General features: G+C 40.4%; 1 protein-coding gene across 2 annotated transcripts in view; it reads left to right on the top strand.

The window, feature by feature from the left end:
• Positions 1 to 18,659, top strand: part of LOC126162480 (ATP-binding cassette sub-family C member 4-like) — a 203,846-nt gene that overhangs the window by 18,177 nt on the left and 167,010 nt on the right. For both annotated transcript variants that reach the window (XM_049919023.1, XM_049919022.1), the window contains exons 2-4: positions 4,500 to 4,636; positions 11,245 to 11,346; positions 11,454 to 11,588. In XM_049919023.1, coding sequence (XP_049774980.1) covers positions 4,563 to 4,636; positions 11,245 to 11,346; positions 11,454 to 11,588 — 311 coding nt within the window. In that variant the 5' untranslated portion in view covers positions 4,500 to 4,562. The remainder of the gene's footprint in view (positions 1 to 4,499; positions 4,637 to 11,244; positions 11,347 to 11,453; positions 11,589 to 18,659) is intronic.

Here is an 18,659-nt window from a genome sequence, read left to right as displayed (position 1 = left end):
CTGTATTGACGTATGTTATTTATACACGAGGAGGTTGCTTAACAGAATACCCAAGTATGACTACAAATTTATGATCGCAGATTACAATCTCAGATACACTGGTGCTTTTTAATATATATGTACAATGATGCATTATGGCTGTCAAACTACGATGTTCCAATTTCGTACGTATACAACATTAAATTTACTGCCTAAGTAGGTGTTTCGGAGTGGTGAGTAATGGTATACATACAAAACAGGTTCAGAGTGTTTACCACATAAATATAGTTACAGATTTCTGATTCCAAACGAAAATAATTCGACCTTGTATTCAAATAAAAATTGTCTACATGAAATGAAAAATGAAATGAGCACATGGCATTGTTGGCCGGGAGGCTCGATCCGGGGAAGTTTGTCCGCCAAGTGCAAGTCTTGTTGCAGTCGACGCCAAATTTGGCGATTTGCGTGCCCGTGATGAGGATGAAATGATGATGAGGACAACACAATACCCAGTCCACGAGCGGAGAAAATCTCCCACCCGGCCGCGTATCGAACCCGGGCTCACTTGCATGGGAGGCAAGCACGTTACCGCCTTTTTTTCCATTTTCTTCGATGTCGTTCATTAGATTCGGGGCGGACGTCCCATAACACCCGTTCAAGTTCATTGTTGATTCGTTCACTCAGTTTTTTTCTTACAGAGGGCAGCCAACCTTCTGACTGGACAGGCTGAGCTACCGTGCCTGCAAGCACCGAGCTAAGCGGGCAGACATTGTCTACATTATAAATCATCGGAATACATAATATTCCGGGTAAAAAGCACACACAACGCTGGTGTCTTCACTTATTTATTCTGTAGCAGTTAAAAAACCATGGGATTAGAACTGCAGTTGGTAAAGTGATTACTGTTGTTGAAGTGAGTGATCAGTTGTGGCTGACATGCAAAGAAGACATGGCAACACTAATGATGCAGTGGACAGTGTCAGAAGTTAAGTGAAGATGATTGCAGTTGATTCTGTTGCCTATAACATGAAAGTGGCAATGAAGAAGATAGCAGTGCCAGAAGACTGAGTCAAATTGCAAAGGATTGATGACTGGACCATAGAATTTAAATGATGCTTCTTCCTGTGAAATGTCCAGCAAAATTAGACACTCGAAATTATTACAAGTCCTCTAAAATATTAAGGGCATGTCACTGTGCCTCTGAGTGATGCCAATGTAGACTCCAGAATGGTCCTACGATGCCTATGGAGCCTAAGTGACGGAGACGGCGGACGAACACTGCAGTCTGTAGACTCGGCGGTAACTGGAGAACGTTCACGACTCGGTGAACTGAAGAGAACTGTCCGCCGAAGCTCAGTGCTTCGGTATTTAACGAGGTATAGATCAATCGCTATCCATACACGTGAAGCCGATGGGCTGGCAGCCGCGGCTCCTGGTGGACCTCGGTACAGTCCGTACAGCCAACCCACACGGTTGCCGCGCTACAAGTGTTCTGAGCGCGGCTTATCGATTGTGGTGCGATACTTTCTGGAGTCGTGAGTACCGTCACCACATTCTTAGCCCTAATGTTATAATCAAGTGAAATCATTAGGTTCCAAAGATCTTTCCAAGTCTCAAATATGTAATGTATACATGTAGACTGAAGCGACGAATGAGAATTTGCACTAAATCCGGGATTCGGACCCAGGTCTCCTGCTGACTGGGCAACTGTGCTGTGGCACCCTGGCACAGTGGCTCTGCATGACTACACGTGCTCTCTTGGGAGGGAGGCCCACAAATTTTCATTTGTCACTTCCGTCCGCAGATACATATCTAATGTTTCAGTTACGTGAGTAAAAATACTTCAATATTCTTATGTAAGAGCTTCTAATTTTTTATATTAAAATAATTTTAGAAAAAATTTCATATCATTGGATGTCTCAGGATTGTTATTCTTTCTTGATTTATTGTTATGCAGCATTCACCTGAAGATATGTGGCTCTTAATGCTATAAAACGAGTAGTTATCTAAAAATAATTGCATTAATACAGCTGAAGCGGTGTATTAATACCCAAAATACAGACATCAACGATATCACCGATTCAGCAGGGATTGGTGTTAAATTATGGAATTATTCTGCATCACACAGTCTAAGGTGGCATGCGGATACCCCGCATCTAATAGGATCTGTCGGGGAAAGGGAATTTTCTGTGCATTTAACAGTTATCTATTTGGTAATTCTCCAGCTCCATCTCTGTGAGACAGGGTGTCAAGGCGAAGCTACTATTTCTCCTACGTGGGAACAACAATGTGGCAGCAAGATTCACAAAATACTGTGTTAGTAACGTTTAAAATGCAGAGACAAGAAACTAGTCTCGGAATTCCATATGGCGACGTCCAAACAACTCTCGGGATTATCTGCACAGACAGGCAAACAGCCGAAAATCTTGTACACATATTACCTAAAATCTCTAAGCTACAATTCATTAAAATAAAATATATGGCGGCCATTCCAGTAATAAACTGAATAATAAATCAGTGAGTCTCTACTGCAGACATTTCCTTCATAAGATATCTCCATAATAACCGCACATTCTGTTTATCACACCAGTTGTATTAATAACAGTATTGAGAGGGCTGCCACCCTTTAACTGTACAGAGTTTGAGATCAGTTCCTTAACCTGAATTAACAGAGCTCTTCGTTAAAACTGTGTACAGTGGAAGGTGGATAGAGTAAAGAGTTTTAGTAAATTGTACAGCTGGTGTAAAAACTGCATTTATTGCACAACCAAACCCTCTTATTGGAGTTCTAATTTCTCTTAAAGTATCTCCAGATTGTGCTGCCATTTGACGGCGGGATGTGGAACGAAGTATATGCCGTTTCTGCGAGCATCTGGACATGAGCTGAGTGATGTAATCTGGACACATCTGCATGCAAGGGTTGTGGGTGTTACAAGGAGGCAGGGCCACTTGATACGGTGTGGTCACACCTGGCTGGGAACATCTCACGAGAAGATATCAGGTGTCTGTTGCAACAGACTGGCTCTTAGACACGTAGTGGTGCTCGCAGCAAGCGGTACGCGGCCGACCCATATGGCATGCATTACCTTGCAGGTTCAGGGGTGGGGCCAATGGTAGTGTCGGGCCTGTGAGGGGAGGCAAGTGGCACACTGCACTGTGACGTGTGAATATTACTTGGGATGAACTTTGTTACACACTCTTAAGAGATTCTCCTTACTTTTTTGTGGTTTAAGTACAGACACTAGTCCATACCTCTCACAGTTCTATCTTAGTTCCGGAAACTTTTCTAAATAGATAAACCATACTATCTTATTTGCATTTTTTGTTTTATTTTTGCATTTTGCATCATTTTAAACTTGGCACATTGCTGGTTATCTCTGAATCTTGGCCTTTCAGTAAAATACTGCTATATACACGACAGATATCTTCCTACATAAATAGACTTGGATTGTATTTAACTTCCCAGCTTTGTATAATGCGGATGCAGTGCACAGCATTCTTTTTGACATAACACTGCTACACATATCAGAAACATTCCTAAGTAAACAGACCATACTATCATACACAATTTTTTTAATTTTTAAATGTGATGTAATACAACGCTTTATACATCGGACATCATGGTGACCTTCAGCCATATTTGGGTCGCATGTTATACTAATTGGGTAATAAATTATAGTGATAAGGTCAATAAATTCTACACGATAGGAAAATTAATTATAGCTGGGAGGGTCCCAGAAATCTGCCTCCTTACTCCAACCAATAGAATAATGCCCCATGTCATTTTTTTAATTTCCCATAGATTAGCCAGTTGGCCTAGACTAGAGGGAGAGGGAGGGGCAAGGGATGGTAGATTGGAGAGTAGCTTTCACCTAGAGCTTATAGGAGATCTGAAATGATCTTTGGACTGGTATAGATGCACTACTCTCGATTGGCTCATTTTTCCCTCACTCCCTAAGTAACATTTCTGGCACGCAGAATGAATAATGGTCCATGTTTTTATATTTTAATTGTATTTGCCCTTTTGCACAACTGAAACTCAGTCAAAAATATGGCGGAAACTTCCTTGAAAGTAATGTCTTACTATAAAGTTTTCAGTTTACTTCCAGAGGAAATTTAATTGTTGAATATACTATGAATTGTCACATGTACTGTGTTCTACCATAACATTTAACCAGAAACAGTACTCATAACATCGTATTACACGTTCATAAGACGACAGGCATATTCACAAAGACAAATGTTAAATTGTAGAGCACAGGCAAAAGTTGTCCTAGATTATCACTTACGATTTCATTATCAGTGAAACCAACGAGATATGTTTACAACCGAAAGGAGCGTTCTGTAGGGCACTACGATTCAGGCTGCAGGCCCGGGAAATGTGCAATTTCTTCAAAAGAGAAGCAGCCGTTCAATCGTATCAGTTCGTCTCAATGAGACCTTTTTTTGCTCTCACTTCGTACCTTTATATATACTAATTAAAATCATATATGAATTCAAGGTTCGGAATGTTATTTCAGATCGAATGCAAGGAATCACTGCAACGTGACTGGAGTGATACGGGGTGACTGAAGACTGACGTCATGGACTCAAAGGTATACATATCGAACCCCAACCCGAAGGCTGCAGCGAACCCGGTCTCAAAGCTCTTCGTGTGGTAAGCAAACTTAACGTTGTGTATACTTCTGCATAATAATGGATTAAGATGCTGAAATGCTTGAATGGAGAAGTTTCTATATTTTCCTAATGCAAATTTTTTATTTTTGCATCCAGTATTTGCTTAACTTTACCAGAAGATAGAAATATATTTGTCTCAGATATTTCTTATATCATGATTGCCTTATTCCAACCGAAGGGAGTTTAATATAGGTTTCTATTGCGTCATCTTGATGGTCCTGCGACATAATCACTCCGTTTTCCAGTGGATTCTTAGGATATCCTAGGCAGTATACCTTGTATAAAGTCACTGTTTTATTCTTACGTGCTGTGAGAGGTGACTTTAAAAACTAATTTCTCAGCATACTTTCGCGTTAAGGACGCTATAGTTGGTAAATTAACAATGCGCTGACAATCCATGAACGGTTGTTCACCTTAGCATCTAAAGATATAGTTGTGTAATTAGCCCCTATCTCCCCGATCTTTGTGATTAATTACATAATTAGGATCGATCTTTGCGTCAGTTTCGCGATCAGAATTAATAAAGTACAGTAACCTAACCTTCCTCTCCCGCATCTGGACAGTTTCCATGTGTTGGGCGAAAGAACTTGGGTTTTCCATCCAGTAGAATCATGGTTCGAGTCCCAGAAAGGGCACCGCCATTTTTAGTTTCCCGTCGATTCCAAACGCATCTGGTGGTCTACTTGTGTTAGGGGGTGCAGTTGGGCTTTCTGACCAGGAACACCAGGGTTCGAGTACTGGAAATGGTACTGCCAATTTTAATTTTCCACCGATTCCCGGGTGGTGGATGGAGTGGTATGTCAGCACAGTCCTGGGACAAAGAAATTCCCGCCAGAATTCGGAATTGCTGCCAAAATTCGAAATTCCCGCCAGTAGAGTATGTTGTTGGAGGAGGAGGGATGAGGGAGGGAAGACGGAGGGGCTGCGGCACACGTGCAGGCTGAGGAAAACACATGACATCATCTGGGGCCGAGGATGGGAGTGGTCTGGGCTGGGGTTGGGCGGGGGGCGGAGGTGATTAATTGAACAGTTTCATCAATTTGCACATACCTTTGATATCAAAATTGCACCGAGAACCCCACCTGCCTACTACTTACGCACATAGCACGTACAATTCTACGAAAAAATATTTATATTAAACTAAAACTATTGCCCAAATGAGATGACCACAAATAATTTATCATACTGAATTGATCGAAATTGTTTTATCCTAGAAACGTGCACCATCTTCTAACCTCCATCCACCAAAGTTGTGCCTTCATTTCTCGACCCCAACACACCAAAACATTTATCTCCTTTTCTCGTTATTTGTTATGGGATCATTTGTTCCCACAAATTTCATAATAACATAAGACTAACTTCACAATAAATCTTATAAACAACACCTAAAGATATATATATATTTAAGTCTGAACCTATACCACAATTCTTATTTCCCTACATACAGTCGTGGTACCATTACATTTCATAATACATTGTTGTTCAGTGAGAATATCTTTTAAATTTCACTTGCCGCCCCTTTCTCTCCTGCTGGAAATCGATTCATTTTTCTTCGCAGCTCAGTGATTTATCATTCCTACTTGCAAAATTCTTATTTCTCATCATAAACATTAGTCTCTGTAATAGGCTTCTCATTTTCAATTATTTTCCTTTCCGAACATATTTCCTTTAATAATTCATTTTCCTGAGGTCATCAGTCCCGTAGAACTCAGAACTACCTAAACCTAACTAACACAGAGACGTCACACACATCCATGCCCGAGGCAGGATTCGAACCTGGGACCGTAGCAGTCACGCGGTTCCGGACTGAAGTGCCTGGAACCGCTCGGCCACAGCGGCCGGCTCGTTTTCAAAGTTCCTACTTTTATCTAGAGTATTTACGTACACACATCTACTACAGAAAAACCTTCAACTTCACAGTCCCCCTTAAACAAATCATCAAAAGTCCTTTTCCCCACTTTCATCTTTTCTTCTCTCAAGTTTTCTTAATACTTTATGTTTATTATCCTCCCACTAAAAATGAATAAAGGCGTAGCGCATTAAGCAGCATGACCTCCCGTCTACCACATTATATTCACATTCATCTGGCGACATTTAATCAGAGTTAGTGTCTTCATAAAGAGCTGTCGGATCACCTCCCTCTATAGAAATAAAAACGCAGATTTCCTCCTTCGAAATATTTATCTCAACACCCTCATACATAACCTCATTACCTGATTATCACCTTCAACTGTCGCTAGCAGTAAATCAACTACCTTCACAGATGCGACATTAATTTCGTCTTCAGTTGAGGGGCCTATCACATTGCCATTTTCTTTGACAACAAACACCAGTCTGTTTTCAGTGACATTCTATCGTAAGACACAACTTCGTCATACTCGATTGGAATTTCCCTGACACTCGATTTCTAACAATTTGGGGTTCACCTCTGCCTCTGTTTCCGATACAAAAATTTCCACCCAACGTAAATCATTGCCATCATTTTGTTCCCGCGAACTGAATAAAATGTCTAGCTCCACTGCCTCAAAATCTAAATTTAAATTAGTTTCTTAGTCTTTAGTGCGCTCATTTTTCTTTTTTTGTACTGCTTCCAGCTGCTTCAGAATTCCTAATCACTTTTAATGACATCCATCTGCGATAATAGGGGCCCTCATCCCCACACCCGCGTACCCTTTAACCGATTTGACGTCCTTTGCATCTGTTTCATCAGAAATTTATTTTTACATTTGGATCTGAATCGTGGTACATCTTAGTTACCGGAATTCCTATTTTGAATTTGCGGTCTGTGAATCGCAGGTATCTAGAACCTTTGATTTTGATAATGATCTCTAAGTTGAAAATTGTTATGGTTATTGCCTCACAGAAATTATAATTATGATAGCGATGAGAATTATTATTATTATTCTGGTTGTAATTTAGGAAATCATTTTGATGAATATGTTGGATTCTATTCCTCAGCCTGTTATAAAATTTCTACGGCTTGTATCTTAGTCCGCCGAGTTTGCTGAACTACGCAGAAGATCCCATTGTAAATGATCTGGAAATCGCCTTTTGAGCTTTGTAATCTGTCAAAAAACCCGACAGCAAATTTATGAGCATTAATTTTAAATTTTTTTGCACATAAAATTCCCTCAAAAACGAGCATTCCAGTAATTTGGCTTGTCTATAAATTAATTTTAAAGCTGTGTTTTGTTCGCCTCTCCCCAGAATCCACTCAGAAAATACAATTTTGTCATATGATGACATGGTTGGGGTCCGTGGCTGTTATTTGCAGGCAAATTTTGATGGTGTTGGGACAGCAACAAGCCACAAATTTACTTTCTGTTCCTCTATTCAAAGGGTACCGTTACTGATTTCGAATCGTTATGATTCATTTTCAGACGGTTTACATGCTTTCCTTATTACGTGTGGTGCGTTTTCTACAGATTAATTGTCATAAAATATAAATAACACATAATTATAAGCACGCCACATACAGATGGTTGCGTTACAGATTTTCATTGGATGTGACTTACGTGAAATGTCGGCTTGGCGTGTTTGTTTTCATAACATTCGTCCAACAGATATGAATACATTCCCACTGCATTCTTATTGTTGCACACGTAAATTTTTCTCACTTAACACTTTAGATTTGTCACTGAAAAGATTTCTACCACGCACCACATGTTTTGAATCATACAAAGAGCTTACAAACATATGATTATCAAAGATGCTATGATATATCGTAACATTTGAAGATGTCCTATGTTTGTAAAAAGATCATATATTCACTTATGCAACTGAAACGCCTTTTACACTAGTACAGAGAGACATTGACTTTTTTTTAGTTTTTAAGCGGATACTGTTATATTAATTATAAAGTTTTTTAATTTTTTTGTACTGTATAGGTAAAACAGTACATTATTTAATTACATTTAGCATCATGAGAATTATAGTAACATATAAATTTGCTACTTGATCTGCAGATAGGTGTAAGAATATTATTTGCTTTGGAGGTTGGAAAATAATTTTTTGAAATTTTTCAGGAAAGGGGTGTTAGTTAACTCTGTTTGTTCATTAAGGATATTGTCTGAGGCGCTGTTTTTGCGTGTATATATTTCTATTTCTTCTAATATGTTCATAGTGGCTCCTTTTCCTTCTAGATTTAAAATTTTTAAATTGTTCTCAATGTTTCTCACTGAATGATTATCTTCAGAAATATGGGCTACAAATGCAGATTTGTTCAAGTTTCCAAGCCTTAGAGCATCAACGTGTTCTTTTTATCTAATTTCAAAAGTTCTGCCTGTCTGTCCAATGTAGAATTTTGGGCATGTATCGCATTTGAGTTTGTATATTCCTGGTTTACGGTAGATAAATTCACAGTTGAACATGAAACTAATAAAAGCATTAAGTTTCTTGACTTTAAGATTTGCAATAGTAACATTAAACAACAATTTAGTTGAACCTGGATCGAGTTGTAGGCCGAACAATCTCACTTGTGAACACAATCCCATACGAAAAAACTCCAATTGCCACGTAACATATGCGGTCGCAGCTGGTAGTCCTGGACGAGACAAATCAATTGGAACGTAAGAGCTGTTATCTCACATTGTATCCCAGATGAGATTGACATTTGTGAGATACCTTGCCTCCTGTCGAAACACTCAACTCAAGCATGCTTGGCTAATCCTGTAAAGTGGCGTGTCTATCGACAAAGGTACAGAATACCTTTGTGAGGAGGGTGGGAGAATGTACAATACAATCAAAAAAGTTGCTCGCCATATGTCCTAGAGTCGGGCTACACACCATCTGCTATATGCCCAGCAGCTAAACTCACTCGTGAACATTGGCTTAAGAAGTGATCCTGTAGTCGAAAATTTCATAAGATTGCCCATTACTGCTTGTTGCCCATGAAACACAAGTTGGAAAATTAACTAATAAACGTAAGAAATGAATAAGTCTTTTGGGTAAACGAAGGTAAACTACAACGATTGTTTCAGTTTTAACGAATTAATGATTTATTCAGCTAATTAACACAAAATAAATTGAAATGGTAGCACCAGGAAAACATGCAAGTGACACATAAAATTAAGAACAAGGATAGAAAACGAATGTAGCAAAACATAGCATGAATCCGTTACATGTGCTACCACATTCACACAATTCAACTATTCGTCTCAAATCCACGTATTTCAAAGCCCCACAGAACAAGCACATTAACAGGTCATAAATCAATTACTAACTTACGTATACTTCCAGTTCATTAGTGTGATAAACATCTATAAATTCCCACAACCATTCATGTAGCGTGTCAGGCAAACCAGTCGCAAAGCTCAATAGCATTGTGATTATCATGATGTTCTTGGATTTTTGATCCTATATTTCTGTGATTTTCTACGTAAATTCGTAGTATTCTGCAATAGCCATCGCCTTCCATATTGCGAAATCGACTATTTTTGACAAGGACCTCTTTGCCGCCTAACACAACCGCCGCATCCCCCCTCAAGTATTCCAGGATTTCCAGCCGACTTGTTGCTGGATCGCGGCTTGGCCGTTTTTTCTGATCCGCAGCACCTCAAGCGCTCGCAGACTGTCCACTGACAGCTCGTCAGAGTGTGTGTTATCCTACAACTTATTGATCACTAAAGCTGCAAACCACCTCAGATATTTCCGTGCAGCTGTTATCATAGTGCCTATTATACTGTATAACGCTGTTGTTAACGACTGAGTGCTACAGTCTCTTATCAATGGATCGGTGTTGTTAACCATAAATTCTCTGTGAGTGTATGTGGGTGTACTTGCATAGGAAGGAAGAGTTTAAGTCTTGTCACCCCTGAAAAAATGGCCTGCACTAAATTTGTACACTGACTTATCTGATGGTTCTGGACGCCATCTGTTCATGAAAGCACAGAGTTGTCACAAAATACGAGACAACAGAAAATAACAGATCAAAAGTAAGCTATATGAAGCTATTGGTAAGTGAAAAAGATAATTATTGACATACTTAGTATAGTAGCAGTCACAATCAGTTTCTATACAACATACTTCCAAGAAAGAATTCTTCTGTCGTAGTAAAATATCTCCTTTAAAAATGTCTGTATAAGAAATAGTCTGCACTAAGTTCTCCTCCTACTAAGAGGCAAGATAATTTCTGCAAACCACATACTAATATTACCCACTAAATTATTTGAAAGAACATTTTCATTAAATTCCACTTCTTTCATCTGATAAAGGAAAAAAAACTGAATCGCATATCATATTTAACGACAGATCATTGACGTAAAAATTAGGCAAAGCTTTGGGCCAGGAACAGAACCCTGTCCCTCCCATTGTCCACATCTATATTTCTGCAGTTTGCTAGCTACGCAAAGAACCACTGCTAACTTCTTCCCCTAATTCCACAACGTTCACTATTTAGTTAAGTAACTAAGTCATATATTACATGGTAAAGTGCCAAAATTTTCTTTCATGAGAAAAAGTCATCAACGTAGAAAGTTCAGCGCGTGTTGTTAACCTTTAAGTTCAAGAGCCTGTAATGACTGACAGAGAATTCATCTTTACAGCGGGAAAGTGTGTTCTCCATGTTTTGAAGCAAATTCTGTGTTTCAGGTGGTTGCGGAAACTCGTGTGGAAGGCGAATCTGACAGAGTACGACCTGTACGACAGGCTAGACTGTGACGCAACAGAGAAGCTGGGAGACAGGCTGCAGAAGTAAGTCTCCTCTACCTGCTGAGCCGCAGCTTTTTCTCATGCTCCCAAATAACATTTTAGTACTCACCAAGCATTTATAAACCTCCACTTCCTTACATTTTTTTCAGGTCATGGGATAAAGAAGTAATGAGATCCAAACAGAAGGGTACAAAACCAAGTTTCGGAAGAGCAATTGTTAGGACTTTCGGCCTGCGCTATTTCATGTACGGCGTAATTCATCTTTTTGACCAGCTAGTGCTCAGGTACGTTAAAAAAACTATCAATGAGAAGAAATCATACATTTCATACCTGAAAAAACGTTTACTTGTTCGACTAAGAGAAATCTATACTGTTGTGGTTTTGGAATAAAGAACAATAAAACGTTTGCCAAGGGTAGAGACATACGTCGAACCTTCCAAAGAATGAACACTTTGAAGAATATAGAAAACAATTTGAGGGGACTCTGCCTTCGAATTATATTTTTCGTCTTCACTGTGTATCAGAACAATGTTGTGTGCCACTGACATAGCTATTTGTTTGATCTGTCCTATCGTAGGTCATCACAGCACTGTGCCCTCAATTTCACGTGTGTGTGTGTGTGTAAGACCCGTATGTACAGTCCATTAATACCGACTTATTAGTATCAAACATTTAACTTTTCATATGGCTGGATATTTTTTTGGTAGTCAACTCTAAAATTATCCTGATGCTGAGTTACTGTTGAGATGAATGTAGAGAGGAAAATTACAGTGTAGCGTCCCTTCTACGACAGAGTCGTTATAGACATATATCACTTGCACAGTGGAAGAAGTAAATCGGTTATATCGAGGAAAATAGTCTGATGTAATTTTAAGAAACCACAGAAACTTTCAGTCTTGAATCACTGACATCGAGTGCGGGCTCGCTGTTCATAATTTCTCGTGGAGTGTCGAAAGAACTGAACCACCTTCCTGCCTTGCTGAGGGTCTGTACCATTTGCCAACGTAGAGTGTCAATCTCCAGAAACATTTCACAGCTATGCCTGCCATCCGTCTCGCTCCACACATATTCAGACACACGCAGATCAATGACCGAATTCGTGTACAATCATCATTTCAAGGACATACATCGTCCAGTCACATTAATATGAACGCTTGTCAGGAGCCTGAACAACGATCTTTTATAGCATGGGCTGGTGCAGAAAGACAGTAAGTGAGGTTCTGGAAGATATCGACAGGGATGTGGAGCCATGCCCACTCCAGTACCGTGACCAGCTGCGCTGGGTCTTCCGGTTGAGAATTCACGGCACGATCAGCACGATCGAGTTGGTTCCACACATTCTCTATTGGGTTTTAATCCAGGGAATTTGGTGTCCAGTGAGTACAGTAAACGGATACGGGTGCTAATCGAACAAAGCACGCATACTGCGGGGTGTGTACTACGTTGCATTATCCTGTTGGTAGATGCTATCGTGCTGAGGAAAAGAAAGGGCATCTAGATGTGGACTTGGTCTCCAAGGATAGATACATACTTGAGTTGATCCATTGCAGCTTCCAAAATGACGGGATCACTCCAGTGTCATGAAAATACGCCCCAGAGCATAACCCTCGCTCCTGTGGCCTGGACCCTTCCAACAATTGTTGCAAGGTGTCTGCTTCCAGGTGATTAACAACGTCCATCTGTCCGATGGGACATAAAAAATTACTCATCTGAAAAGGCCTACTGTCACCAATGGCGTGCAAGTTCAAGCCTTCGTCGCCAATGAATAGCACAGCGTTCGCTGAGGAGAGGCACCGCTAGTAGTTCCTTGGTCCATGCGGGCGGTCAACTGCTGAACAGTTGTACGTCTATTCGCCCGTAAACACATCCTTAGCCGTCGTTCACCTCTCTCATCTGTGGCATCACAGTTACCTCAACACCGCTTTCGCGTAACGCCATGACATGAACGATATACTTTAACCACGGCAGCATGCGAACAGTTTACAAACTTAGCCGTTCCGGATGTGCTTCCACCCTTGGTCCGAAAACCAATGATGATGCCCGTTTGGTCACTATTACTCCCCCCCCCCCCCCGTTTATACACCCCCCAGTGTTAGTCTTACCCCCTGCTGTCACAGGCAGCACGTTGCCGTCGAACGTAGGCGGTGGTCACATTAATGTGACTGGACTGTGTATAAACATACGTTGTCTGCCAACACGACAGATTTCTGACTGGTAAATCACTGAATTTCGCCTCCCATTGCATGCTGAGGCAGCAACGGCTCAGAGTTCCATAGAATTGCTGAAGTATTATTTTGGGCAAACAACAGGTACGTTCAATCTGCTATTTTGTACAACAGGTACAATGCTTGCTGGTCACTGTTAATTACAACGTGCAATTCAGGGAGGCTGTAGAACTCCAATACATAGCATCTGAATGCTACATATACTACGTATCGGTGGTTACGTTAGCTCCGTTAGTGTCGTATCTGTTTCTTTGGCGCTCAAGCGCTGATGCTTGGCGCGTGTAGGAAAACATGCCCGCTCGTTGGGGCATGGAGCGGAAGGTGAAGCTAGAAATGTTGATTTCATCGATAAAAAAAAAGTTTTTGATGGCGTGTGTACGCATGTCCCACGCAATACTGCAGATGATATGTTTAAAGCACAATATAACCGAATCATGCGTGATATAAACATAGAGGGTGATTCAGTAGTGATGTTACAAACTTTCGGGGATCATGGAGAACGGCAAATGTATCAAGCTGAGGTAATGAGGTTAAGCACCTTAGTCCAGAAACGACCGAGTACAAAGGTATGAGCTAAAATCTATTCAAGTTCCGCCTTAGTCTCAAGCAGTACTCAAACTGAGGGCCCCAACTTCCGAACCCTTATAGTGATGTACAGAATTCCCTCCGAATACTCTCTCGTACTCTCAGATAACTTCTCCTGCTGATGGACTAGTAACGGCGCACACAACTTGATGTCAGAGAGACTGAAAGTCCCCAGTGCGCAAAAGTTTAATAATAAATTCCATAAGCTGCTAAATTTACACCAGTTGTTCAAAATGGCGTCTGGTATAGGTGGTCCCATCAGACGAAATCAAATGCGTTGTAAAGTCCGTAACAACGCTCACGACAAGGCGATCTGTAGACTTGAATGATCTATTGACCATTTTGCCATCCAAATCCGACCATAAATAATTAGTGCTACCGGTACGAAACCGGAGTCGGTCACTAGTTTTGGTACATCCGCACAGACCGAATGGTGCGACGGAGGAAGGAGCAGCCTATGTTGGAGTTTCAGGTAAGTGGTGTAAGCCACGATGGTGAAGAATAAACTCTGCTCCCCTGCCATCATATTCCTGGCAGGTTGGTCACGTAGTGACTGTGATAGGATATGAGGACGTGCTTTCTAGAACTTGCAATTTTCTGATAGGAATGAGATCACATTTATTAATAAATGAAAAATAGCGCGCCTGTGACATAGCAAATTGCAATAAATGTTACCGACAAAGAACTTGAGTGCACGATGATATCACTGCATATCTGGGCAATCACATGACAAGATCGTGATGTCGAAGAAGTGACAGTGAAACATTGACAGCTATTCCTCCCACCAACAACGTATGGAGTGGATGTGACAAGAGACGCTGGAATTAGTTCGGCAGAGAATCAGTGACGCAACAGGAGAGCTGACTTAAGACAGTGGAATATCATCCCCATTCCCAGTGTATGGAGCAGATACGACGTGAGATAATTAGAACAATTTGACTGTGACTGAAACCGCGCCCTGACAGGAGTGATGATGTTAGGAGTACACAACACACACAGATTGAGCGCAACAAATGAGCAGACGTAAGTTTGCCGAAGATGCTTAGCAAAATATAATAAAAAATAGCGCTCTCCATAGCGTCAAAAACATTTCGAAAGTAACTTTTATTTGCTTTGTATCAGTTTACACTAAGAAACAAGTAGGCAGCCATGGTTACTTCATAGGAGAGCTGAACGTACCTGTACGGAACGTAACTTTCGTTAACCAGTGGACGTTAGGAACTGCTGCTATTGCACACTATGTGTATGTTTTTCGCTGTTTAAGTGTTCTCTGGTATTGAATTTCGGCGAAGTCAGTGTTACTGATGCTAATTTGTTATTGATGTATATATCACTGGTGAATTGTGTGAGTGAATTTTACTCCAATGTACAAGGTAGTTAACTTTATCGTGGCAACTACAATCATAAGTGTAGACATTACTGGTAGAATAGTATCATCCAAATATGAATTGAGCAGCAGAGCTAGAGGAAATACAGACAGAAGTTGTTGACAATGTGGTGTCAAATGGTTATGGCATGATTGTCGCATCCGACATGGCAAGTTCAGGTGCAACTATTGGAACTGTTCAAGAAGAAGATTATGAGCAGTTGTGGACTTTCTTCCTATCGTGAAGCAGCACACTATATAGCAACCAGCGTAGGGAACATATTAAACAGACCAGGAAAGATAATAAACAGACTAAAAAAGGTATTAGACGAAGTAGGAGAGCTCAGGAGATACTCAAAGAAGAAAACTAAGGAAGTTGTCAAATTAAATAGAAACGCTCAAGAGATAAACAAAAAGCGCAGAAAATCCGTGGAGACCTCGCTCTAAGGTTTCGAGAGTTTAATTAAAGAGTCCGAAAACAAGAGCATAAACGTGATCAAGTGATGGAAAATGTAAAGAATAAGATCTATAAAGTAAATAAAGAATGTAAGAAAGATATGCGAGAACTAACTCAGCTAACGAAATGAGAACAGACGACTTAAAGAGATCAGAGCACAAATAAGCGATCTGTAAACATTCAGACTTGAGCTACCTAACTGATTCCAATGCAAAACACTTGAAGTAATGGAATGATAACTCTGAATATAAGACGCATGCGTTAGGTGAATGCGTTAACATGGGGACAGTGAGCCAAGAAGTAAGACAATAACTAGAGAGAAAAAAATGATGGTCCCTTAACTGGCAACTACTTGGTGGGAATATGCAGTGAAGGAGTATTTATCAATTTAGAAAATATTAGGCAATTGTGTCAAAACAGGAGACGGCACCCAGTAGAATTTTTTGACCTATTTAATGACATATGCAGAGCTGTGGGACGATCACAGCAAGATAAGATTTGAAGCATCATATAGGGAAGGACAATGCATTTGCTGAATTACAAAGAGAATTCTTAGATTACAACTAGTCGGCAAGGATACAAAACGACACTAAGAATACCCTGTATTAAAATAGAAGATATGACTATGATGTGACAGAAGCCTCAAGAAAAATTTTCGGAGACTGGAGGAACGAGACCTGTGTTGAGGTGAATCAATCAGTACACAAACAGTGGTATAACTAATAATAATTACGTAAACTGCCAGCAGCGATACAGGAGAAGGTGGAGGTGCTGGCGGGGACGACTCCCGACTGCGTCGGAAGGTCACTCAAACTTCTGGTTGCGTATAGGCCTCTTGATTCTGGAAAAGAAAACAGCCTAGGAGTTCTGCCTATAAGCATGTGAGCGTGGCGCGGCTTCATTTGCTTTTTATGACGTGTTGTGACTGCGTGTGAATATTTATCTTTACACATGACACTGCCAAGCTGCTCAATGACTATTCTTCGTACCCATGTCTTTTTACAATTCTTGTACACTGCCCGGCTTCAAAAATTTTTGTTATGACTGTTGTCGAAGCTTGGCTTCTAGATCCACAAGTGGCTTTAAGATTGACATCAATTTTCAGTGCGCTGGTAGATGTAATTTCTCTGCTGGAAGGAATGCATCGCATGGAGTGGTTCTGTACTGGCGGAGAAAGAACAATAAAGCACTGTCTTTATCGTACTCCTGAACAAGAATCGTCATCAGCGATTTGAAAGATCGTACGAATCTTTCAACAAGTTCATTGGTCTCAGGATGAAACGGTATAGTTCTGAACTTTGAAATGCCATTGGTTTCTCAAAATTAAATTCCTGGGAAAATACTTGTGAGCCGCTGTCGGCGACAAGACATTTAGGCAATTCTTCAGAGAAGACCTTTGACGAAGCCTGAAAAGTCATCCGTACCACAAGTGGAAATTTAAAGAAAGCATTGAAGAGGATGATGCAGTAGCTTCTGAGAAACGGTCCTGCGAAATAAGTATGCAGAAGTGACGACTAGTCTGACGCCTGTGGCCATGGAAAATATTATTATGGTGGAGATAACTGGTATTTTTGACAGTAGTGGCATTGAGATAGAATCATTTCAGTGTCTTTATCAAAATTTCCCAACACCAATTTTCTCTTGCAATACGTTTAGTACTAACTATGCCCAAATGGCATTGATGCGAAATTAAGATTTAACCTCTGGTTGGTTAAGTAACGTCTTGTCGTTAGGCCACTCCATTTGAATATATTGTCTGATCTTAGAGAAATTAGGATCTTTAGGCACAAGTTTGAGAATTTAATTTGAGTTTACTGGAACATTTTCTGCAGTATCATGGCTACTAACACCAGCTGATGAGTCAAAGCTTTTGTCTTACCCTATTGTCAGATGTGAAAGCAAATCAGTGTGTTGTGCTGGGGATATGAATATAATTTCATTGTCATAATTCGAAAGAAGTAGTACCCACGCTCCTAAAGTTGAACTGTCCGTGTAGGAACAGTATTACTCCGTGCAAAGACAGCCAGTAAACGTTTGTGGTCTGTGAGGAGGATGAATTTTCGTCCGTAAATTTAATATAATAAGTACTTGATTGCAAATATGATCAATCACAAAAGTGTCCTTGTCGATCTGACTGCTATTTCTTTGTGCCATTGTTGGATTCCAAGTGAACGCAATTGACCATTCAAAACTATGATGTCGGTAGGACAGAATGGCGCCTTTACCACAGTCTGAAGCATCCGCAGCAACTGTGAGCCTTTTGTTCGGGTCATATGTCGTACGACATTTAGCGTCAACTAAACATGGTTTTAATTTGCTAAATGCGCGTTGGCATTCACTGTTCCAGTTACATTTGGTACAGTGATTCATTGATGGAAGCTGCATGTTTGAGAAATTTCCAGCAGTAATTTATTTGTCCTAATATGGAACATAATTGCTTAACATCCTTGGGAGCTGGAAGGTTTTTAATGGCGTCGGTATGTTGTGGCGTCGATTTGGTGCTCTGTGCACCAAGTGTTGTACTTCACATTGAAAAAAAGTTGCCCTTATCACTCTTGGATTTCAAGTTTGTTTCTTGTCGAATTCTGAAAACAAATTTCAAATTATGGAAAATCCTGTGGAGTTTTTGCAGGGACACCTAGGTCGTCCAACTAGTTCACACTGTTCGGAACTTGCTGAATTAATTGTTGTAAATATCGCTGGAAAAAACTAAATGTACTGG

The sequence above is a fragment of the Schistocerca cancellata genome, chromosome 2 (genome assembly GCF_023864275.1).
Source record: "Schistocerca cancellata isolate TAMUIC-IGC-003103 chromosome 2, iqSchCanc2.1, whole genome shotgun sequence".
NCBI classification, from domain to species: domain Eukaryota; kingdom Metazoa; phylum Arthropoda; class Insecta; order Orthoptera; family Acrididae; genus Schistocerca; species Schistocerca cancellata.
Note: the sequence above shows the minus strand (reverse complement) of the source record. Positions and strands in the feature narration are given on the sequence as shown.